Raw genomic sequence first — 25,423 nt, forward strand, 5'->3', positions numbered from 1 at the left:
AATGGAATGTAGTTATTTCTAATAAATATTTACATATGTGTTTCTTAGCTGTGGCCATAGAAAGTGACTGGAAAAACATGGCACCCTGGGGTAAGGTCACTCCACACGCCTAGCTCCTACTTAAATATTCTTCCCCTTAAAGAAACTAGGATCCTTGCAGAAGTTCTTGGTTTAGGTCTGAGATGAAAAAGCATTCTTTGAAAATGATCAACACAAGCTTCACCAGCAGGGAGAACTGTGTTTCTGAAGTGGGGAAGCATTCTAAGTTCGTCAAGCAGTTTCACAGTTGGAATGATGGTGTAGGGTTTCTGAAAACGTCTTTATGTGTGTTTTTAAGGACAACTTTCAACATCTTTTTTTGTTCGCAAGTAACAGCTACAATTTAAATAAAAGTTTTTTTTTTTTTTTTTTTTTTAAGTCTACATTTTTTTCCTTCATTGGACTTCCTGTTGAGGCTGTTGACAAGATGTTTTGTTTAGTGTTTATTCTATTCTATGCTTCCATGTGAAGCAAGAGGAATGCAGAAGCCAAAGTCAAATGTGGCTGCTTTCCCTAGAGGTCCTATGCATGCATGCACAGCATAAACTCGATGGAAATACTTAAACATGCAGGAGGATTTCTAAAGATTAACAACCTGGAGGCATAAGATGGTAAGTTATTCAACAAAAGAAATTATTAAGATATGGATGCTTTTCAGTCACAATCATGGATCTTTTTCAATGTCGGCTTTTTTTTTTTTTTTTTTTGACATTTTTTAGTTACATTTTTAAATGGTGTCATCTGGCTTGAGAAGTTTAGTTTCAATATAGAATAAAAATTCAGAAATAATTTTTAGGAAACTCAGCGGGTGAGAGACCATGAGGAATGATAGTGACATAGGATGTTTACTCATATCTATTCAAAATAAAGAATGAGATTTTTCTACCCTAGTAACTTCAAGTTATGTTACAAAGGAAAAAGAATGTTGCAGGGGGAAGTGGGTGGAGACTTCTGAAGAGAGGGCACTCACTCGTCCTTGAGTCCACCTTCAGCCTTGGTTGGCCTGGAAGTCCAAGGGGCTTCCACCAGGCAGGGAGCCTGCAGGATCAGTGGATTCTTTGCTTCCTCCACCTGCCCTCAGGCTAGGTCCACTAACAGGAGGACCCACACCCTTGTCATTGCAACACCCAGGCATCACACTAAATGGTTCCTTCACCAAGATGCAGAGAGTCTCTTTCCTAAGCTGGGGAATTACTACTCACAATCAATGGGAGACTTTCAACATGGCTGATCTACCTGGGAAGGAAACCAGACACAACCACGCTGTACCCTGGAGAAGGAACTAGGCTGGTGGATGAATTAAAAGCCGTTCTCTGGTCCTGATGTGTGCCTTGTGATTACAGAGCAGTGTTTACATTCACACTTCTTCAAAGACGCAGCGATGATCAGGAAAAAGGATGTGACCCCTGATGAAAACCACGTACACCAAATGCAAGTGGGACTGTGTTCGCCCTCTGCCTAAGCACACTATGCTATTTACTTGGTGGCAGTCCCCAAATTAAGGCAGGGCAGCATTAGAGGCTGTTTCCCACCCGAGCCCCACATATGAGGCTAGGGAGCAGCCCCAGCTATGGGCACTTTGGTCAACCAGTGATGACCGAACCCCTCTGGTCCAGAGAGAGGAGAAGGCATCCGTCATCTCACACTGCCTTCCTCACCTTGAAGCCACCTCTTATTCCCATCGTGGCCCGGGACAGAGAGGCAGGCTTTGGACTGCCAGTTTCCTCAGCATCACAAGGCCCTCTTCTGTGCTTCCGGGCTGATCTCTTGGTCCTGACGCCCGATGGTACCAAGAGAAAGAGATGGGCTTAACAACAAAGGAAATTAACTTTGGGGGTCATTCAAATATATGTTCATTAAAGACTGGTTAAGGGAATGCTCATGTTCTGTGAATTCATGGTTTTACACTTCTCTTCCAGGATAATTCACCCATACATTTTTCTAGCAGCTCCTTTGAAGCTTTTCAGGAAAAGTGTGAATGACCCTGATACTAATCTAGCTTTTCCCAATACTGTGCTTGACACGAGTGAAATCACCCAGTGTCCATGGATATCAGCAGAGCAAAATCGTTCCATGTGAAGGATCTCCAGCACCAGGCTTTGCAGGCATCGTTCCTCTCCCCAGAAGGTTCTTCCTGAGGCAGTTGTATTTATACAGTATTGATATAATATAATAAAGCTGTTGCCCTTCCGGGTTCCTGTGTCCTGCAGATAATCTGCAACTCCTGTGCCTTTGTCAGAGCTGTTTGTCTGGTGCCTACTGCAGCCCCAGCTCCATGAGATTAAGACTCGTTTTCCTTTGCTCCGCGTGTTAGCCAGCAGGGAGTACAGAGCTGGGCACACAGAAGGTGCTTGATAAATATGGTTTAATGAATGAAGAAATGAAATGATCTCTGATCTCACCGGACTTCATCTTTACCCAGAGTATTTGTTCCTTGATTTCCCCTGAATTCATGTCAGTCTCATATAAGTGCTTTTCTTTGTTCTTAACACTCTCCTCTCAAGATTTGAGAAGTGCCTGAGAAGTATGCAGTGAATTAGGTATTAAAATACTTGGCCATTCAAGTGCATGACAACAGAGGCAGAGGTGAATGTTTATAAGTAGAGGTGACAATGAGAAACCAATGGCTTGCCCCCCTACTTCTGCGTACTCTTTCAGATGATTATTAATGTATTTGAACTTTCTAAGTAAGACAGGCTTCATCCTAAAGTCATGTCAGTTTAATAACTGCATGTGAGTTTTAGGCTGAGCGTAGAGGCAAGAAAGCTGCCAGACTCCCAGGTTTTGACCCACATGCTACCGCCTGCCATTGGGGGGACCTGGACAAGGTGCTTCACCTCTCGATTCTGTTTTCTTATCCATTAAATAACTCATAGGACTATCGCACAGTTACGTCAGCTGTGTCGATGACTGTTAACATAGAGAGGAAGAAACATGGCCCACACAGCTGTGGTGAAATGGAAGAGTGTTTCGATAGTAGAGATCAGTGCCAGTGTGCATGCGGGCACTCATGCCACAAGAGCACATTGCATAGACACCTGGTTCAACCCACAGTCAAAGACAAGTCTTTAACATCATTTAACTACTTTTTTAAAAGAAGGCAGGCGTGGCATTTCCAGGAGAGAAAACAGAATGCAGGAAAGCACAGGCGTTTTTGAGAGCAGCAGACACACCCACTCACTGTCCTGGGTTTGTCCTTTGCGGGAGTTTACCGCCACAGAAAGCAATCAGTGAAAGGCACGTTTCACTGAGGTTTTGGCTGTGCTCCTGATGTAGGTGTGCTCTTATTTGAAGAGCTATTTCAGCTGCCCTGGCTTCTGGGATTGAGAAAAACACCTGGTGGGCTTCTAGAAACAATATCAGCCGAAGGCATTCCGACTCCTAGAGCTTCATGTTGTTCCGGGTGTGGGTTAAATGTGTGCTCATGGCTACCTCTTAAATGAAGAACCTGTTTGTGAAACAACAGAGACAAAATCCCATATGAACCAGAAACAAACAAACAAAAAACATGAAATGGACTCAAATGCAAACCCAAATATCAAATGTTACAGAATCTAGAATACAGTATTCTTTTGATAAAACCAATTGAGTCTATTTTCAACATCTGCCTTTTAAAAGGGATAGAATTGTGAAAATATGCAGAGTGTGAAATTTTCCCATTTCCATAGTTAACATTGAACTCTGGAACATAATGTCTATGAAGGCAGGACTTTATATACACCTATTAATATTTAGGTAATAGCCAAGTCGTTATCACCTTAAAAATAAACACTGTTCAGCAAGAAGTACCATGCCTGCTTGTCTTTGAAGTGTTTTCTTTCTTTCTCTTTCTTGCTTGCTTGCTTTCTTTTTCCTTTCTTTCTTCTTTCTTCTCTCTTCTCTTCTTTCTGACAGGGTCTTGCTCTGTTGCCTGGGCTGCAGTGCAGTGGTGCGATCTTGGCTTGTTGCAAAGACAGGGTTTAACTGTGTTTCCTAGGCTGGGCTTAGACTCCTGGGCTCAAAAGATCTGCCTGTCTGGACCTCCCAAAGTGCTGGGACTACAGGTGTGAGCCACCATGCCTGACTGAAAATTGCAGCCTTATTATTATTATTATTTTTTAAATTATACTACTGCATTCAGAGGAAGAGAGGGTTTATTTATTTATTTTTTAAGACAGGCTCTCATTTAGTCACCTAGGCTGGAATGGAATGCAGTGGCACCATCACAGCTTACTGCAGCCTCAACCTCCCAGGCACAAGTGATCCTTCCACCGCAGCCTCCCGAGTAACTGGGACCATAGGTGCACACCACCACGCCTTTCTGTGGCTAATTTTTGTATTTTTTGTAGAGATGAGGTTCCACCATGTTACCCAGGCTGGTCTCAAACTCCTGGGCTCAAGCAGTTCTTCTACCTTGGCCTCCCAAAGTGCTAGGATTACAGGTGCGAGCCACCGTGCCTGGCCTGGAGTGATTTTAAAGTAATACAAAGCCTGTTAAGGTGTGTAGTTTTTTTGGTTTTCATGATAGCAGTGATTGACTCTCATTGTTTTAAATAGCATGGTACATGTCGTAAGGGTAATATAACCCTGAAACTTAATCCTGGGTGTAAATAAGGCTTCGAAAGACCACATCCTGTGGAAACCATGGAGTCCCATAGAAATGTGAGGGAGCTGCTGGTGCACTAGGCGGTGGAGCTTTAATTATTGTCGGGCAGTAGACTTGCTCATTAGAGGCCCCACTGGCATGAACATACAGAGGAGAGCACAAGGATTCAGGCGACCATCCCCCTGATGGGTTGGAGCCGAGGACTGTGCAGGAAGATGTTATGTAATTCAAGAAAGCCCCACTGAGCCAACGCAGATGCTAAAATAATTCGTGTTCGTCGCTCACGGATATGCATCCTTTCTATTGAGATTGTCCTCTTTCAGTAAGGAGAAAAACAAACAAAGGCATTTAGAACGTGGAGGGTCTTTTTGCGGTAAGAGCCCATTCTGCAATACACTGCTCCACTAGATGCTGATTTATGTCGTTGTTGAATACACAAGTATAAAACGGAGTCCCAAAACAATATTTGTTTTTAGATGAATAATTCACTCATTTTCCCTGCATGAGCTTTTCTCATCTGAAGTGCTGGCCTTTCAGATTAAATAAATTTAATGTTTCAAAAGAATATGGACATGAATATTCATAAGGACCAAAACAGTGAATATAAATAAAAGCCCTTTTATATAACATTTTATTTTTTTTTTTTTATGAAGACCTTATCTTTTTTTCCCCCCCCACTTCTGAGATGGTATAATTCAAAGCAATTTACCAGGACACCATTTCTTCTACAAAGCCTACCTGTTATTGAGGGCGTGATCACTTATTTTCCAAATTGTTTCACGCATCACTATTTTCCTTTACATAAAGAGAAATAAGGTAGTATTTGCCAATGGCATAGTCTGTTAGCCATAGATTCAGCCTAGCATGGTGCCAAACACTCAACAAAGTGTGTAAACAGTTGGAAGAATGCCAAAAATGAAGTTAAAAAAAGATCATATACCTTCAAAAATGTATCACTAGTTTTTGCATATAAAATACGCAGACTATTTTTAGATGTTTTTATATATAGGCCAGTGATTTAAAAGTTAAAAACCCTCATACATACAACACTTATGTTATTATATACTGGACAAACATGCAGCAAAGATTCCCTTATCCCCAGTCCTTAACAGTAGGATGAAACAGCTGGCATTTGAACAGGAAAAGAAAAATAAATAAAAATGAAGGCCATGGTTACCATTCCCCAAGAAAAAAAAAAAATGGTTTAAGAAAAGCCAGGGCACTGTGATATTTGATTGATTAATTGTTTTGATGGAATCATCAATGTATTGCTATTTAAGTAAATCCTAAGTCCGAGTGTATTGTTTTATAATACTAGCTACCTAAGTGCTGTAACTTTCTCTTTGAACACGTGGGCTCAGAATAAATCCTTGATTTATTGGCAGTGTATTGTATAATTTGAATCTGAATACTAATGAAAGTGAAGTTGGAATAATGCGATACAAAGGGGTAAATATGTGATGCGTTGTTTTTTTTTTTTTTTTTTTTGAGACGGAGTCTCGCTTTGTCGCCCAGGCTGGAGTGCAGTGGCGCAATCTTGGCTCACTGCAAGCTCCGCCTCCCTGGTTCACGCCATTCTCCTGCCTCAGCCACCCGAGTAGCTGGGACTACAGGCGCCCGCCACCATGCCTGGCTAATTTTTGTATTTTTTTTTTTTTTTTTTTTTTTTTTTTTTTTTTTTAGTAGAGACAGGGTTTCACCGTGTTAGCCAGGATGGTCTCGATCTCCTGACCTCGTGATCTGCCTGCCATGTTCTTGACTGATGTCTACATGCCAAGTTAGAGGCATGGGGATTTCTTCACATGCGGGAGGGCTTGTGTTCTGCTGGTGCACATCGAAAGGGAGCCAGGGAGAGATGAAAATGGTAACACAGCCACTTTTGTAAAAACTTAGGGTAGAAAGTTATTTACTACCTTCTGAAATAAATGATTAAAAAAATCATCAAAAGGTACATTATTTTCTCCTAATTATGTAACTAGAAAAAATAAGGAGGCACTTTCTGATAAACATTACCTTACCTGGTTGCTTCCAAATAAACTTTCTTTCTTTGCATTTGATGAGAAAGGTAATTTTTAAGGAAAAGGATCTCCTGGTATTGGAACGAGGTATTTTTGTTAGGGCAGAGAGATTCTCAAGGTTGTATTTTGAACGACGTGAATACCCCGTGTACTGAGTGAGCTTACCTCATGGTACTCCATTAACCTTCAGGGATTATGTAGGAATAATGTTTGACTTCAGCAGATCACGGCCTCTTTCTATGTTGCCTTATGACTTTGGGCGACTACTTAACCCCTCAGTACCTTGTTTTTCCCAGTTGTAAAATTAAAAAAAAAAAAAAAAAAAAAAAACTTGCCAGTAAAGCCCGCTTATAAAATATTTTCAGGTAGACACATTTTTTTCTATGTACTGAGAGATATTTGTGTAATATTTCACTTTTTTCAGTTCTTCTTCTGATGTTTCTAAAGACTTTATCATACAATTCAAAGAGCTTGGGATGCCTGGGCATTATTGGTAAATGGCTATCTTAGAAGCTGTGTTTACCAATTATTTTTCCAATGAATTAACATTTTGCCTGAGTCCTTTTTTGCCAGTCACTGGCATAATTACCAATTTTCAGGTTTCTGTTACAGTAGCACCTTACTTCTGACAAAAGTTGTTGTATTAGTTAGGTTTCTGCTCTGATAAATAATGCTGAATAGCAAGCCGCAAATCTCAGTGGCTATAGCAATATAGTTTATTTCATATTTCACACTCACTAGTCTTCAGGTCGGCTGAGTTTGTCTGATCTCTTTTCACCTTCTCCACAAGCTCAGCAGGAAGGATGAACTCCGGAATTTGGTTTGGGTCCAGATCTGCTCCATATGTCTTTAATCCAGGACTCAGTTGAAGAGATGCAACTTTCTGGACCACAACTGCCTCATTGTGGAAAGTCAGAGCTCCATGAGGGCTGGCAAAAATATGGATTGAGGCCTCTGAAAGCCTCAGTTCTGAACTGGCAAGGTATCACTACCTCCCATATTCTGTTACTCAATGTGAGTCACACAGCCAGGTCCACGCTCAGGTGGGTGAGGAGCACACTCCACCTGCCGGGTTCCATGTCCGGGTGAGGAAGGAGAAAGAACTGTGGGCCGATCAGGCATTCCACCACATCTTCTACATTAGGAAACTGAGGACAATGCAAGGAAGGGACCGTTGTGTTTTCATCCTCACGTTGGCCAAGAGAACCCCCTCCAAAAGAAGTCTTTCACAATCTGAATAGGTACTGGGGGACACAGGAGTACTATGTGGGAACAGTGCACTATTATTCCAGGCCCAAGGAACAGAGTTTGCTTTAACTATGAAGACGGAGATGAGAGCCCACATTCAGTCATAAGACAGTTGTTTGTTAATTATTGGCAAAAAGTTTGCAGACTTTAACTAAACAAATTAGGCTTTCAGAGAGATCCTGAAGTTGTAATGTTTGTGTGAGGGAAAGAAAGAAGGTACAGAAAATAAATGGACAAGCTTGGAGATAGGGCTTCACTCTGGGAAACTTCAGAGATCTTGAGAGTGGGGTCCTTGTGTTATCAATAATAGCTAAGAAAATGCCTGTATATTGTAGAGTTAAAATCGGTACTGGTGAATAAATGAATGCATGCATGGTGAATGGAGAGGGAAGATGACATATATGGTACATGGATATTCACAGCAAAAGAAGGAATCAGGATTAGGAGAAGAGGAGGAGAAATAGGGCCGGAATCCACAGCCACCGTCCTTCTACCCAGCGTAGAGACTGAGGGTTCAGAACAGATGGAGAGCTGGAGAAGACAGTCAGCTGTCTGCATTCCCTCAGGACACCGATTTTTGTTAATGTTATATCCTACTATTCTTTTTCTCAAGCTTTTAAAAATGTATGACATACCTCCTACCTATTTTAAATTTAAAAAAGCACAGTGAAAGTTATTGTTTTACCTCTGATTCCATCATCAATCTCTCTAACTCTGAATAACATTTTCAGAAGAAGAATGAAAGCTACCCAGTGATTCATGATTTGATCATTACTCTTTTGAAGCCCTGGCTTTCCTTCAAAGAACATAATATGGATTCTTTCGCTTAATAATATAACATTTAAAGAAATATTTTCACATTCTATAGAGTTGATATTCTAAGCCTAAGCTAACTGTATGGGAAAGATAGAATCTTTTTTACAATCTAGTAATCAACATGTTCCTGAGCTTTTATCTTGAATTATGATTATAAAAGATTTTATTAAATAGTATAAAGTGAATTTCCAAGAATTTCCAATTATGCTTTTCACAGTAAGAAAGATGGCATTCTACTTAAAATGGTCAGGTATTGAGTAAGAGTTATTATTTGGTGACGCAAACGGACAGTTTGGTTACCTTTTCTGCAACAAGAGCTCTCCATCAGTAAAACAGAAGCAGCAGAATGGGGTAATGATGACACAGAGAAGGTCTGAAAAAGGCCAGAGTCTCATGTCCTCTGTAATTGTTGGTGTGGTCCTTTTTCTTATTAAGTAGAAATGAAATTTAAAGGAAATATATATTTTTTCAGTGGTTTTTTTTTTTTTTTTTTTTTTTTTTTTTTTGAGACAGAGTCTCGCTCTGTCGCCCAGGCTGGAGTGCAGTGGCGCGATCTCGGCTCACTGCAAGCTCCGCCTCCCGGGTTCACGCCATTCTCCTGCCTCAGCCTCCCGAGTAGCTGGGACTACAGGCGCCCACAACCGCGCCCGGCTAATTTTTTGTATTTTTAGTAGAGACGGGGTTTCACCGTGGTCTCGATCTCCTGACCTTGTGATCCGCCCGCCTCGGCCTCCCAAAGTGCTGGGATTACAGGCGTGAGCCACCGCGCCCGGCCTTTTTCAGTGGTTTTTATTTTAAAATCAGCTTGGTTTGGAGGTGTCAAGAAATAGAAACGAATAACCAAGTTGAAAGATGCATAATCATTCTTCCTAGTTCACTGATTCATTGATTTAGTCAACATTTATTTAGCACCAGACCTTGAGTAGAACTGCATGGCAGAGCTGAATGCATGATCCTTGTCCTATGTATCTGGTTGGAATATTGGAAACTCCCCTGCAGTGGCTGTCACTATAGCAAGAGTAACTCTGATCACGGGACTCGCTGACAACCCTTTGGAGTGGTGTGGGTCACAGGCACAGCACCTGGGAAGCAGGGTTACCATAGAGTCTAATTCAGTCAATTTAGGGTGGGATCCAAGAGAGTATATTCCTAACAAGCTCCCAGGCATGACTAGGCTCGGGCCCAAGCACCATACTTGGTGTTAACAAAGATCTTGAGCTCCACAAAATCAAATAGGATGCAGGGTCATTGTTGTTCCAGGAAATCATGGGAAATGTTGAGGATGCTGGTACCTCCCACTCTCTCAATGAACTGGGAGAAAAGGGCAGACAGTGCATCTCTCCAGGTAAAAGTCATGACACCTAGGTTAACACACGTACAGAACATACGGTGGATGCAAAGGAGTTGATTTAATTTTCATTACTTCTTCTAAGGTGGTTTTACTTACTTATAGTATGCGTGGATCTTTTAGTGAAGAATATGAAATGAAGAGTTATGATACTCTGTTACTGAAGAGAGGTTAAGATGAGCAGGGATAAAATGACTGCCATCGAGGTGCTGCCTGAGGCACTAGGGAATTAACACGTGTGCAGCACCCGACACATGCCCTGGACTTCCACGTTGCTGAGAACCTGCCTCTGCTCAGTCAGCCTCCTTGGGGCTTCCCCGCTCATAACTTTCAAGTATAACTACACCTGAGGTGTTTCCTTCCTTCTTTCAGCAAATCTGCATTGAGGTTTTTTAGGTGCTGTGTAGAATTTGCAGATGCAGGGATGCATCCCAACAGTGTCCTTGTCCCATAGAGCCTGCATATGTATGGGGGAAGACAGAAGATACAAAATTTCAAAAATATAAAGAAATTAAAGATGTAGAAATAAACATTCTAATTGCAATAATGATATAAAGAATGTAGGGGCTGGGTGTGGTGGCTCACGCCTGTAATCCCTGCATTTTGGGAGGCCGAGATGGGCAGATCACAAGGTCAGGAGATTGCGACCATCCTGGCCAACATACTGAAACCCCATCTCTACTAAAAATACAAAAAAATTAGCTGGGTATGGTGGTGCGCACCTGTAGTCCCAGCTACTCAGGAGGCTGAGGCAGGAGAATTGTTTTTACCCGGGAGGCAGAGGCTGCAGTGAGCTGAGATCGCACCACTGCACTCCAGCCTGGGCGACAGAGTAAGACTCTGTCTCAAAAAAAAAAAAAAAAAAAAAAAAGTAGCATGATTAGCAAGAAAGAAAACGAAAGGTTTTTTTTTAGATAGGGAGATTGAGGGATTCTCTCTGGGGAGGTGACAATTGAGTGGTAAGGCTTGAATGACAGGAAACAGCCAGCCAAGGAAAGATTTGGGTAAGGACTTTGGGGCAGAAAAACAACCACTGCAAAGGCCTTGCGGTTCCTCAGGGACCAACAGGAGGGCCGGTGTGGAGGGAGTATGAACATGGCGGTGATGGGAGTTGATAGGATGCGAGACTGGAGATAGCACCAGGACTAGATCATGAGAGACCCTTATTGGCATTATAAGGACTTTAAATTTATTCTAAGTGTTACAGAAAATCATTGGAGGGGCCAGGCGCTGTGGCTCACACCTGTAATCCCAGCACTTTGGGAGGCTGAGGTGGGTGGATTACTTGAGGCCAGGAGTTCAAGACTAGTCTGGTGAGACCCCGTCTCTACTAAACATACAAACATTAGCTGGGCGTGGTGGTGCACACCTGTACTCTCAGCTATTCGGGAAGCTAAGGCAGGAGAATTGTTTGAACCTGGAAGATAGAGGTTGCAGTGAACTGAGATCACGTCACTGCACTCCAGCCTGGGTGACAGAGCATGACTCCATCAAAAAAGAAAAGAAAAGAAAAGTAAACCATCAGAGGGCTATAAACAGAGGAGGATTACTGTTATCAGATTTAACTTTTTAAAATATTGCTTTGACTTCTGTGCATAAAATTCATTCTAGGGGACACTGGTGTAAGAAAGGCTATTTGGATGCTGTTGCAGGAATCCAGGGATGATCATGTGATTTGGATGATGTTGTAACCACAGGCAGGAGGGAGTAGATGGGCTCTGGATGTTTTTGTAGGGGTGGAAAGAATGAGGAAGAGAAAACTATTAAGAATACTTCCTAGGTTTGGGGACTAGGGGTTTCATTAAATGAGATGGGAGAGAGTACACGAAGGACAGAGATTCATTGGAGTTGGGGCATAAAATATCCCTTGTGAAAACTGCATCCACATACTCTAGGCCTGTTTTGATAATTTAGAGTCTCTATGTCATGTCTTCCTGTAAATAATATTAACAACAATTCGGTCATTAGGTCTGTGTAATCCGCTATAGTATATGAATGTGGGAATTAGGAGTTAGACCTTAGAACTGAGCCAGTGGACAGTTTAGCATAAGACATTGGGATGAATGAGGTTCCCCCAATTAAACAGAAGATGCCTTTACACAGTTTGTGATGTTTGTATAAAAAATATATTTGTGACTCAGAGTAATCCTTGTGTGAAGTATTATCAAGGAACAAGATAAGAAAATAATCATCTAGGTGAAAACGTATTTATTGTTTTACAGATTTGGTTATGGAAAATGTTAAAGTACATTTCTACTATACAGCTTTCTAGTTACGTTTCCAGAAAATTTAAACAGTGTTCCTGATTAGTAAATGGTATCAAAGTCATCAATATTCTCAAAGTCATCAATTCTTTGAGATATAGATGACATCCAATGAGAATACATTACTTTGAACTTAGAATTTGTCATGCGCATCCGTGTGAAGGGACCACCAAACAGGCTTTGTGTGAGTTTTTTAATCACCTGGGTGCAGGCGGGCTGAGTCTGAAAAGAGAGTCAGCGAAGGGAGATAAAGGTGTGGCCATTTTATAGGATTTGGGTAGGTAAAAGAAAATTACAGTCAAAGTGGGGTTGTTCTCTGGTGGTCAGGAGTGGGGGTCACAAGGTGCTCAGTTGGGGAGCTTTTCGAGCCAGGAAAAGGACTTTCACAAGGTAATGTGATCACTTAGGGCAAGGACCGGCCATTTTCACTTCTTTTGTGGTGGAATGTCATCAGTTAAGGCGGGACAGGGCATTTTTACTTCTTTTGTGATTCTTCAGTTACTTCAGGCCATCTGGGCATATATGTGCAAGTCACAGGGGATGTGATGGCTTGGCTTGGGCTCAGAGGCCTGACGTAACTTACCATTAAGAATGCTCAATTAGATTAATGTATTTAAAAATTCTAAATTTCCTCAGACAATATTTACTAAATTTTGGCATTTCTCGTTGTATTCTGCAATAACAATGAGATACAAGGTATAATTCCTATGGTTTTTGGTAAAATCTATGTCTTTGAAAATTAAGTTACTAATGTAAATTCTATGGTATTTCTAATTTCTTAGATTTTTTGGAGAGAAAAATGATTTTAATTGCTCTGCCTTTGGTTATAAAATACATTATGTTCACTGAGATGTTATTTCCTTTAATTTACTAGCCTAACAAAAATAGGAAATAGTTCTCTGATGGTGTGTTCTCCACAGAACCACTGTGCTTTCTTTCTGTACCTAATCTTGATTAGCTTGCCGATGGTTCTACTTGTTTATACATTCCAGGGGAGAATGCAACAAATGGCAACACTCCATTTGTATATTAGAGTTGAGAGCCATTTGAAAGAGAAAACCAGAAGCTTCATCTTTTAATCTATGATTGACATGTTTGGGAATATCTTTTAATCTATGATTGGCATGTTTGGGAATATTTGCACTGTGAAAGAAAGACTGAGCCACACTGTGAAAGTCCATGGGCCTTGAAGCAGAGGCCTGAGACAGAGTGGAACCCTGATAGACCTGATGTGTGTAGAATCAAGTTAGGACCTATCCACGAGCCTGGTCTACCTTTGCTTAAGCTGTACCTCAACTCTTCTCCATTTTCATAGTAATTTTATGTCCAAAAAGTAAAAATAGAATATTTCTATCAAATTAGTTTGGATTTATAAATTGTAAGTAGCCTTGATATTATAGACACTTGCCTTTCATGTCTGACTCAGGAATGGAACATGGGATGTGAAGTGGGCAGAAAATACTTGAGATCTAAACCCTGGTTTGATTACAGCATAAACCTAATGTTACAGGTTGGATTATGTTCTCCAAGAAAGATATATTGAAGTCCTAGCCTGCAGTACTTGTGAATGTGACCTTATTTGAAAATAGGGTCTTTGCAGATGTCATCAGGTTAAGATGAAGTCATAATGGATTTAGGGTCAGTCCCAAATCCAATGACTGAGGTCTTTATAGCAAGAGGGAAATTTGGACAGAGATACAGGGAGAAGAGAGGGCTGTGCAGAGGCACAGACACATGGGAGCAAGGCCAGGTAAGATGGCAGCAGAGTGATCAGAGGTTGCTCAGGATTGCTGGGAGCCACCAGAATCTGCAGTAGATTCTTCCTTAGAGCCTCTGGGGGGAACCAACCCTGCGGACACCTTGATTTAAAATTTTTAGCCTCCCAACTGTGACAGAAAATTTTTTTGTTGTTTAAAGCCACCCACTTTGTGGTAATTTGTTCCAGCAGCCTCAAGAAGCTAATGCACTTGACGCATGATCTGAAGAAGCCATGAAATCATTGGAGCAGCTCATCTTCCAAGTCCTATGCTTTCTGCAGCCTGCCTTGGAAGAGATGGATTAAATGGTCCCTTCCACTCCACCGTTGTTTGACTGCACAGCTATGATACTGCCTCTTAAAAAATCCAGCTCAGAATCTCATTAGCACAAGGAGCTCTTACTGCACACTCACCGAGGGGGTTATGCCCACCCTCCAGAAAGAAGATGAGCTTGAACTTGGTTCCACAAAAGAGCTTTCTTCATGAAAAAGTGGTGACAGTGTTCATGTTCTCCTTGTTTAGTTGAGTTTTCATTGTATCAAACTCTTCAAAATTGGCCTTCTTTGGAAGATCTTGTGTTTTCGGATAGGCAGGAGCAGATGTGCTGAGTCAAGAGAGTTGAGTGGGGTATTTGCAAGGGGCCAGCTTCTCTAGGCTGAGAACAGGGGCTGCCCAAACTGAGGCTGCTCCTGATTCAACCCAGTATCTGCTGTTGCTTGCCACAGGCATCTGACAAATGTCTGTCCAGTTGAGTGATTCAACGTAATTGATCTACTAAATAGAGAAATGGTAATTTGAAAATTAACATGTCTATAGCTAATGGCGAGTCCAGTTGGAACAAGGAGGATGTTGGAATGTTTTTAGAGAAGCATTTGGTGAGTAGATGCTAATGAGGTGGTTATGGCTTGGTTCATATTAGGATGCATAATAGTCTTTCCTGCAGACAGCAAATATTCAGTGAAGCATCTGCCATATGTGAGGTACTGTCCTGGGCATTGGGGTCTTGGCTGTTCCTGGTTTTGTCACTATGCTTACCCATGTGAGGGGAGAAAATTAACAAATAAATGGGGACTGTAAATGCTCTGAATAAGTAAAGAGAATGAAGAGGACTAGAGGGTGTGGGTGGAGGCAGGGGAGGATTTTCCATTTCGTGCAGGTGGTATGAGGCAAGCTACAGGAGGTTTTCATCCAAGGAAGAAACACATGAGACCTGTGCGTTCAGAATCATGAATCTGGCAGTAGAATGCTATCTGGATTAGAGAAAGAATGGTGTTGGAGCAAGGAAGAACTGAAGGAGCATTACTCCTGCCAGGAGGGAGAGCATCAGTGGGGAAATACTAGAGTCAAAGATGATGTACCCATTGCCATGGAACATTTTGCAGCTAGTAAGAAGTAAATAATATATTTGTGATTATAGACCTGGAAAGAGGCCCGTGATATATAGTTAATGGAACAAAATGCAAATTGCAGGGTATTATATATAAAAGCACCCAATTATTATAAATATGACATCAGTAAGACATCCCATGAGCGTGCATGTGTGTTTCTATAAGCTTGGTAACAGGACCAGCTGAACTGTGCTTAGGAATTCGGGGCTTAACATCACAAAGGTTTGTCAACCACTCGCGTGAACACAGGTTTGTGTAGGTCAGCTGAGAGGCTGTGCTGCTCACGTGGGGACCTAGACTGGGAGAAGCCTCAACTCCATGTTTCCATGGTTGCCGGGGAGGGAGGAGGACATGGCTAACAGTGCATGAGCTTTTAAAGTTTCCACTCGCCTCTCACCTAACTGAAATGACAACAGTGAAGTGCAATTACATTACATGGCCAGAAAGAAGAAAGCAATGGTTTTTTGTAAAGAGTCCTGATGGTTACCCAAGGCTTGGAGAAAGGCATGGAGTGGACACGAAGGAGAAGGGTACACACTCTGCTTCCCTTGTTTTGGCAGCAGGGCATAGAGGGAAAGAGTATAAAATCGTATTTCCTAACAAACAGAAATGCCAGGAACCAGCTCAGTGAGTTCAGGATGGAGAGAAGCAGACAGACAGAGACAACCCACTGGTCTGGAATCCTAAAATGAGAAGACCGTGTTTTTGAGTGTGGGTGCGAGGAGAGAATTTTCAAAGGTGACTTTCAAGGATTTGCACCTGGGTTATTGGAGACAGAGCCATCATGGGCAGACTTGAGTTATCCTGCAAGACAAACAGGTTTAAAAACATAAAGAAGCTCTTGGTTGATTTGAAACTTGTGAAGCTTGAGACGCAAGTAGAAGATATGTAGGAAGATAGGCATGTCTTGCAAAAGGCAAGTGTGGAGCTGGAGTTAAGAGACACACTTGAAACTGTTTTATTGGAATGAGTGCGGACGCCTCAGCTATTGTGTAAACTTGGGGTTTCTGTGCAGGATCACAGGAATGAGATCCCTGGCTCTGCCCTCTTTACCCTCTGGACAGAGCTACATCTAAGGGGAATCTCAGCCATGGGAGATGTCCCCATGGTAACATGGAAACCCAAGAGGTAGCATTCGACTTTCTGGAGCTTTTTACCCACACATTCTTTACATGTGCCAAATCCATTTTAGTTTTACATATGGCCCTGTTTGAAGTTGCATTGGAAAGCAGGCTTAAAAAAAATGAGAACTCTTTGGGATTAATAAGGAGTGAAGAACATTCTCCCTGTGAGAGTCGAAGCTGTAGTTGACTTTCTTCCTCACTGTCCCACCCGCCGCACACTCCCCAAGCACCACTAGCCAAACTCCTGGAATACTACCACTAAAACCTCTGATTTGATTTAATGCAATTTGCACAATTGACCTTTGAAAATTAATTTTGCCGTCTCATGAAGAATACTTAACAGGGGCTCCTGTGTTCAGAAAACTGAAGATCTGTTTTCCATTTGGTTATCGTGGATAAGTCTTCCACAGACTTCCATTTCAAGGCTCAAAATATTTGCAGAAGTATATTTTAATGGAGATGGTATTAGAATTTTAAAGTTATCCGAAATTAAGCTACTCGAAAGTGATAATTTTAAAGAAATGCTAAAGGTTTTTGCATAGAAGCAAATATGTAATCATAAAAGAGAGGTTCTCTTTTGTAATTTTCAACTCTGGTACCTGAAATTATTCATTTAATACCCGTTATGGGATATAAGATTTTACATAAATGTTATGTGTAGAAAAAACAGTATCTTAATCGAACATACTTTCTGTAAACTGGGAGGGCAATACAGAGATTCCAAAGTAAATTTCATTTGCTCAATAAGCTATAAGTACACAACCATTGATTTTCCCATTCCTAAAGAAGCTTTTCTGATAGCTCAGTGGTTCTCAGTCAGACTTGCTGGAGACCTGGGAAGGGATCTGCACAGCAAACTCCCAGTGAATGCTGCTGCTAGCTATCAATGGTTTTGGAAGATAATTTTGGGGCTAGAATTCATGCATATTCCTTCCTTGGGAAGATGAAGTGAGGGAGGTGCCCCAGCCTGTCTGTGTAGATAAAGCATCCCTTACTACAAGTCCCTCCAAAGGCATGCCTGATATGTCTTCCTAGCCAAACTTTGCATTTTTATACATAAACGGTCTAAGACAATAGTTTTTGCCTTGGTTTCACGTCCCAAATATGGAATGGAACAAGTGGAATGCATATGATGCTAAATAATAATGCTTTACTGAAAAAACCTTCAGAGCCTTTATTTTTAAAGAGGTGAAAGAAAAAATATTTACCAGAAAAAAAATATTGCTATGGCAATGTGTTCCCCCACAATTTTTGGCCTGAGGGCCCTTTTAAATATAGATTGAATGGGAGGAGACGGGGGCATGAAGCAGATGGTCCATGCCCAATCTGGGCTTCCTGATGAGGATTCCGGGTCATTTATCCCACTCACAGTGGGTTTCTCCTGGCTGTCGTCCCGAGACGGCTGGACTCACAAGAATTAGAGAAGGTGCTTCAGCGTCCACCCGGTCGTCTCCTCACAGTGAGAGCAGGTGCCCTTCTCTCAGGACACAGACTACTAGATGACAGCTACGTGCATGACTGTCTCATCTGCTGGACCCTGAGGCCCCTGAGAGCTGGGGCTCTGTCCTGCGCCCTTCACCTTCAGAACCTGGCTGCCTTCACAGGAGCTTCACACAGGCTTGCAGAATGAATGCTTCTTCAGGTCGAAGTGCCTTAACAAGCATTCATTCAGCAAGCCTGTTCCAAAAAGCGTGGAGTGCCAAATAGAAGAGGGCCTTTTGAGGACCCACGTTTATTTTTAGACTATGTCTCCTTAATCTTTCCTGTGCTCTTCTGTGTATGACAATTACACAAATACAGCTGATCAGACACCACCCTGGAATAGTGAAGTGGTGACAGATGCTTCTTTTCAGGTGGTAATACGTGGTGCAGATTCCCAGGAGGGAAGAAGCCTGGTGTTCTCCCAGGCTTCCCCCTTTAACTCCGTCGGGAGCCTGGCTCGTTGCCCACATTCTTCTCAGGAGCTCACGTCCAGACTTGGTACCAGAAGCGCTGGCGTGATTGCACCACATCCTTCCAGCTGTGCAGCGCCTGAGCGTCCCCTTCAGGTGACACAGGTCACACTGTGAAAATGGGGCACACTTTCCTTAGCTTCCCTTCTGTCTGGAGTCAAGAGACGCGTGGGAAGCTGGCCACATGTCCCGTTCCCTATTTTCCTGACCTCAGTCCCTTCCAACTGGATTGTTCACCTTTCATCCTTTTTGATGTTGTTCTGTCTGCTCTTTTTATGATAAAAGTGATCTTTTTTTTTTGTTACCTACTAAACCATTTTCTTTTTCATGCCAAACATTTCTTTGAGAGGTTTCATGTTGATTGTTTTGATTGAGCTGAAATTCACACAACATAAATTACCCAATTAAGGTGGCATTCCCAACGTTGTGCAACCAATACCTAATCTAGTTTTAGAGAATTTTTCATCATCCCTGAAGGAAACTGTGTACCTAGTCAGCAGCTACTCTCCATTCCCCACCCAGTCCCCTTCCCCCAACTACTGGCAACCCCCAATCTGCTTTCCATCCCTATGGGTTTAGTTATTCTGGATATTTGATGTAAATGGAATCATACACTATGAGGTCTTTTGCCCAGATTTTGTTCACTTACCATGTTTTCGAGGTTCCTCTGTATGGTAGCATGAATTGTCACCTTACTCCATGTTAAGGCTGAATAATTTTCTATTGTGTGGATATACCACATGTTGTTTATTCATCCTGTGATGAACATTTGTGTTTCCACCTTGAGGTTGCTAGGAAAATGCTGTTATGAAATGGGTGTACATGTATCTGTTTCAGTACCTGTTTTCAATTCTTTTCGAAATGTACACAGGAGTAGAACCACTGTGTATGTTTAACTTCTTGGGGAATTGCCACACTGAGTTCCACGGCAGCTGAGCCATCCGCAGACTGTTTTGTTTTGTTTGTTACATACCTGTGCTCTCAGCATCTGCTTTTACTAACTCCCCTCGATGACACCTCTTCCTCCTCCATGGGTCTCCCCTGTCCCCGCCCGTCCCTGATGATGCCTGTCCCTCCTCCATGGGTCTCCCTTTGTAGTTTGGTAGATCACTTCAAGAATCCTCAGTGCGTGTTCTAAAGCAAAGATACAGAACCCTGATAGTTTAGGACCAGCTTTGCATCCATACTCATGGAGTGGTTTGGATACCAAAGTGAAGTCCCAAAATTTTGAAAACAAACTTTTCTCCATCGCAACGATTAGTCTGTTATTGTAATCCAGTGAACTTATTTGCATCGACTGCCCTATTTTGTCCACAGATTATTTCTTAAATGAGCATGTCTCATGCTGTTCTATGCAGCCTTTAATGGGATGGAAACAGAAGGCTCTTAGAAACCAGAATATTTGTGACTCTCATTGTTCTTCTTCTCTGCCCATAGGTATCGTTCTTCCTCTTCATCATCTTCGTGGTGTACACCATGCTGCCCTTCAACATGCGAGACGCCATCATTGCCAGTGTCCTCACCTCCTCCTCCCATACCATCGTGCTTAGCGTCTGCCTGTCTGCAACGCCGGGAGGCAAGGAGCACCTGGTCTGGCAGGTGGGTGCACCTCACATCCTCAGAGAATGACTTTCCACATCCCACCAGGGGTTGAGGCGGGTGCTGCTGGCCCATTCAGGGTGTGTGTAGTGTGGTACCTGCAGCTGTTCTCTTTCTGCCCCTTGAGGCTGACCCCCTACAACACTGAGGAGCCAGCCCCGCTCTACTGCCGTTGGTGGGATCCACAGTCACTTAGCAATTAGCAACCGCAAAAGTAATGGTAGCAGGAAACTTGGATGTGACAAATCTGTTTTGCGATTGCTGATGGGTGGTATAATTTTGATGATCAAAAGGTATTCTTATATGTTATAATTCAGCACTCATTTTTATAGTAAAGTAACTTATACGATTAATTTCATAGTTTGTTCCCACCTTCGCTCTACCTTGACATTCAAAACCCTCTTTACAAAGGTAAAAATTTTCTTCATTTTAAAATTTTCTATCAGGTCTATGAGCATTAAAAGATATAGTAATTCTTTAACATGCTACAACAATAAATTTTGCCTTACTAATAAATAGCATTTCAAAGAAGCCATTCTATTTATTTAAAAGCATTTTAAAAGCTGTCTGATTTCTCATGATGTACACCTACAAACATGAGGGTGATTTGGAGCTATTCCTAATGTTCTCTGTTTTACCTATTAAAAGCACGTTTAATTTGCTCTGTGGGGATCAACTGCAACAAATGCAGCCAGGGCATAAAATGCAGTGGGGCTGAGAAAATCGCAGTTGTGACAGCACTGTGCCATTCTAAAGGAACTTTAGGCACAGGTCACCTAAGCCCTGCTGGGTCTGAGAAAGCAATTTTTCGTTCACTTGATGTGCTATTTCATTTGGAAACTTGAGGTGGAAGTGAAGGCTTACTCTTGGGTCTGTAGTAGTCTCTCTCATTTGGAAAGCTTTCTGGGGATCCCTTTTTTCAGTGCTCATCTGCTACTGCTTATAACATCGCATTCATTAAGAGTAGCCAGGAAAACCTGCATTCATTAAGCATCCTTTGTCCACACTGACTGTAGAGGCAGTGGCCTCTGATTTTACACAGTGGGCTAGCGTTTCACCCCGGCTCATTTGGATATGACTAAGAAGCGCCCGCTCCCAGGAGGAGGAGGAGGAAGGCCATATGGCTCCCCTCTGCATTGCCTTTGACACATGCTAGGAACCGGCACCACCTGAGACACAGACAGAGGCCAGCCAGTAACCAATCCAATGAGAGAATGAAGGTGGGTGTTTTATGTTTATTTTAAATTTTTTTTTTTTTCTTGAGACGGTGTCTCGCTCTGTCTCCCGGGCTGGAGTGCAGTGGCGCGATCTCAGCTCACTGAAAGCTCTGCCTCCCGGGTTAATGCCATTCTCCTGCCTCAGCCTCCCCAGCAGCTGGGACCACAGGCGCCGCCACCACACCCAGCTAATTTTTTGTATTTTTAGTAGAGATGGGGTTTCACCGTGTTAGCCAGGATGGTCTCGATCTCCTGACCTCGTGATCCGCCCGCCTCGGCCTCCCAAAGTGCTGGGATTACAGGCGTGAACCACCGCGCCTAGCCAATTTTAAAATATTTAAATGACAAATAAAGGTGGTATGTATTCAAGGTGTGCAACATTATGACTTGCTAGATGTATGCATTGTGTAATGGTTGTCACATTCAGATTAATGAACACATCTATCACCACCCACGCTGTACATTACATCCCCAGCACTTATTCATCGTATCACAGAAAGCCTGCAGCCTTTAACCAACTTTTCCCGGTTTCCCCCAACCCCTAGCCCCTGGAAACTACCCTTCTGCTCAAAAGAACAATCCAGCCTGGCCTGGGATGAAGTGCAAGAAACACCCCTGTGTATATCATGTCTACCCCAGCCTTCACTTCCTGTTTCTGCACTCAGAGCCTCTCCTGAGGATGTCTGTGGGGCATTTCTCCTTTCTCCTCTAAATTCCACTCTTCCATCTTCTCATTTATTTGAGCTGTTAAGCTCAACATTAGGTGTTCACATATGGGTCAGGGTGGTGGGCATATTTTTGCAGTAGAAATGAGAAAACAATTTGCTCAGCTACTTTACATGCTGAAAATAACTGTGGGAAATCCCTTCTCACATGAGCAATCAGACGCTCAAACATGCCGTGGCTCACAGCACTTTCACCATTTGAGGGACCCTGGAACACGTCCCTCGAACACTTTGTACTTATCCTTCCTGCTCCTTCAGGAATAAGTGAAGTGTCTGCTGGTGCAGATGTAATAGGACAAAAAATATTTCAGAAGTTTTAATACCTGTCGGTAAGCATCAAATAGGTTAAAACAAAAAAGGGAAAAGGAAGTGCTGCATGAAGAACTTTATGTATTGCAGGTCACTGAATACTGTATTCTTTATTGAGCTGAGTTTTTTTTAAAAAAAAAAAATTTTATTTTCCTGCATTGGTTAAAAAAAAAAAGTGGGAAAGATGGAATCTTAAATTTTTATTTACTCAGTTTCAAAAACTGACAAAGAAAAATACATCTTATCAGCAAACAGCCAGAGATGGGGTAATTCTAGAATAGCACAAAGAATAAAAATGCTTCACTCCATAGTATTTTATAAAGGAACAACACCCAAAAGAACAGAATAACATGAAGTCCATTTCCCATTTTCTCAGAAACAATTTCACAGTAATTCCAAGAGCTGGGAAAGGTGGAACATGCGAACAGATTTGAAATGGGAGGTTTGTAGGTAAACATCACAGTAATGAAGAAAGGAGCTTTCAGTACCCTTGGCCACTGTTGGAAATATAACTTAAAAATACCACTGGTTTGAGGTTCCAGGAAAACACTTTATTGAATCTTTTTATGCATGGTATATATAAATTAGAATGTTACAAATTTGGTGGTTGCATTGCTGCAGTGTAATTGTTGAATGTAACACTATCTGTAAAATAAAGGATAGTGTCCTGATATGAAGAAAGAGGTTGCCCACAAACGATAGTCAGTATCACCCTGCCTTCTAGGCCATCAAAGGAGGAGTGCGTTTTGTTTAGCACAGATCCATATTAAGAAGTTTTTGTTGCCGGGCGCGGTGGCTCAAGCCTGTAATCCCAGCACTTTGGGAGGCCGAGACGGGCGGATCACGAGGTCAGGAGATCGAGACCATCCTGGCGAACACGGTGAAACCCCGTCTCTACTAAAAAAATACAAAAAACTAGCCGGGCGAGGCGGCGGGCGCCTGTAGTCCCAGCTACTCGGGAGGCTGAGGCAGGAGAATGGCGCAAACCCGGGAGGCGGAGCTTGCAGTGAGCTGAGATCCGGCCACTGCACTCCAGCCCGGGCGACAGAGCCAGACTCCGTCTCAAAAAAAAAAAAAAAAAAAAAAAAAGAAGTTTTTGTTTCATTTTATTTCTTTGAACATTGGCAATCCATTGATAGCACGTAGAACTTATCTCTTAATCAAAATATTCACTTAAGATAAATCCATATTCTCCTTCCCTGCTGCACAAGAGAGTTCATTGTTCTCAGGAAATTCATTTTTACCAGTATTTGCCTTGAAGTAGAAGGCATTCTCAGACTATGATAGATCACCTAATTAAGGAAATTTAATTAATAACTGAAAATTATGGATGGTATTCCTTAACACATTTTCAACCTGAAGTGTAATCACTAATGTATTTTGTAACTTTTATTTTGAAACAATAACAGACTTACCAATAAGTTGCAAATGGAGTATAGAGAATTATTTTTTTTTGCTAAGCCATTTAGAGGTAAGTTGCCAATCTGATGCCCCATCACCCCAAATGCTTCAGTGTGTATTTCCTACAGTACCATTCTCCTACATAACCACAAGACACCTGCCAACGCTGGGAAGTCCACATTGCCCTGTCACTGCCATCTGATGCACGGACCCTATTCAAGTTCCTTCAGCTTTCCCAACAACGTCTTTCGTCACAAAAGGACCTAGCTCAGATGCATGGCATGACACATGGCAATGTGTTCTCCAGTCTCTTTGATCTTCTACAGGATGGAACAATTATTTAATGGTTCTTTGGCCCTATGATCCTAACACTTTTGAAGACTGCAGGACCGTTATTTTGTAATATGTCTTTCAACTTGAGTTTGTCCGATGCTTCCTCATGAATAGATTCCGGTTCTGCATCTTTGGCAAGAATCACAGAGCGATGGTGGGTGTGTCTTCCCGGAGCACAATCAAGGCTGTATGGCTTCTCTTTGTCTCCTTATCTGTGGTGTTCACTTGTATGATGGCTCTGTCCATCCAACTCTTTCACATAGAAATTACTCTTTTCCTCCTTATAATTAAGACATACTCTGTGGAAAGGCACTTTGAAACTAGGTGTATATCTTGTTTCAATTTATTTGTTTATTAATATCTATACAGTCTTCTTTTTTCCTATTTTATTAAATTGATTATACACCATTGGCATCACTATTTAATTAGTTAATTAATTTAGAGATAGAGTCTCGCTCTGTTGCCCAGGCTGGAGTGCAGTGGCATAATCTCGGCTTGCTGCGACCTCCGCCTCCCAGGTTCAGGCAATTCTCCTGTCTCAGCCTCCTGAGTAGCTGCGACTACAGGCACACGCTGCCATGCCCGGCTAATTTCTTTTTTGCATTTTAGTGGAGGCGGGGTTTCACCATGTTGCCCAGGCTGGTCTCGAACTCCTAAGCTCAGGCAATCTGCCAGCCTTGGCCTCCCAAAGTTGCTAGGATTACAGGGATGAGCCACTGCAGCCGGCCACCATCACTGTTTATTTTGATGCCTACATTGTCTCTGATTTGTCCAGTGGGCACCTCTTCAAGCTGGCCTCGGTGTCCTCTTGACACGTTCCCACTATCCTTGGAGCCCTTTCTTGCTTTCTAGTGGAACAAGATCTTTCTGGCTGATCTTATTCCTTCCTGCCCCAGGCCTAAAATCAGCCCTCTCTGATTTTAGGGTGCTGATTCTGATGAAAGAATCAGGAGTCCTGCTTTTTTTTTTTTTTTTTTTAAGTGAACAGCATTTACAGACATGATCTAGGCATTAGGTCTTGGGTGTCACTATACCAAGGTGAGGCCCACACGCATTTACGTCCACATTACAGATGTGTGTGTGTGTATGTGTGTGTGTGTATACTAATAGTCAGGACTTCACAAGGACATTTCCATTTCCAAGGAACCATAGGTTTCACTCCAGTTTTTGCCCTTTCAACTGTAGCTCCCTTGACTAATAGTAAAAAATATCTAGCTTCCATGATTTATGATAGATTTCCTTTATCGGACCAATTCGTGTCTGTAACCAGCCTCCTATTTCTACTGCCATCCCCTCCTCA

General features: G+C 42.2%; 1 protein-coding gene across 6 annotated transcripts in view; it reads left to right on the forward strand.

Moving 5' to 3' along the window:
- ADCY2 (adenylate cyclase 2) overlaps positions 1-25,423 on the forward strand; it is a 424,606-nt gene that overhangs the window by 98,780 nt on the left and 300,403 nt on the right. Inside the window, exons 1-3 of one of the 6 annotated variants that reach the window (XM_021939228.2) lie at positions 13,994-14,068; positions 14,264-14,568; positions 19,977-20,138. In XM_021939228.2, coding sequence (XP_021794920.1) covers positions 14,521-14,568; positions 19,977-20,138 — 210 coding nt within the window. In that variant the 5' untranslated portion in view covers positions 13,994-14,068; positions 14,264-14,520. Of the gene's footprint in view, positions 1-13,149; positions 14,069-14,263; positions 14,597-14,631; positions 14,951-19,976; positions 20,139-25,423 lie in introns of those variants that run through there. The other 5 variants (XM_021939229.2, XM_021939226.2, XM_021939230.2 and 2 more) reach the window with 5 other exon arrangements.

The sequence above is a fragment of the Papio anubis genome, chromosome 5, assembly GCF_008728515.1.
Source record: "Papio anubis isolate 15944 chromosome 5, Panubis1.0, whole genome shotgun sequence".
In the NCBI taxonomy this organism is placed as follows: Eukaryota; Metazoa; Chordata; class Mammalia; order Primates; family Cercopithecidae; genus Papio; species Papio anubis.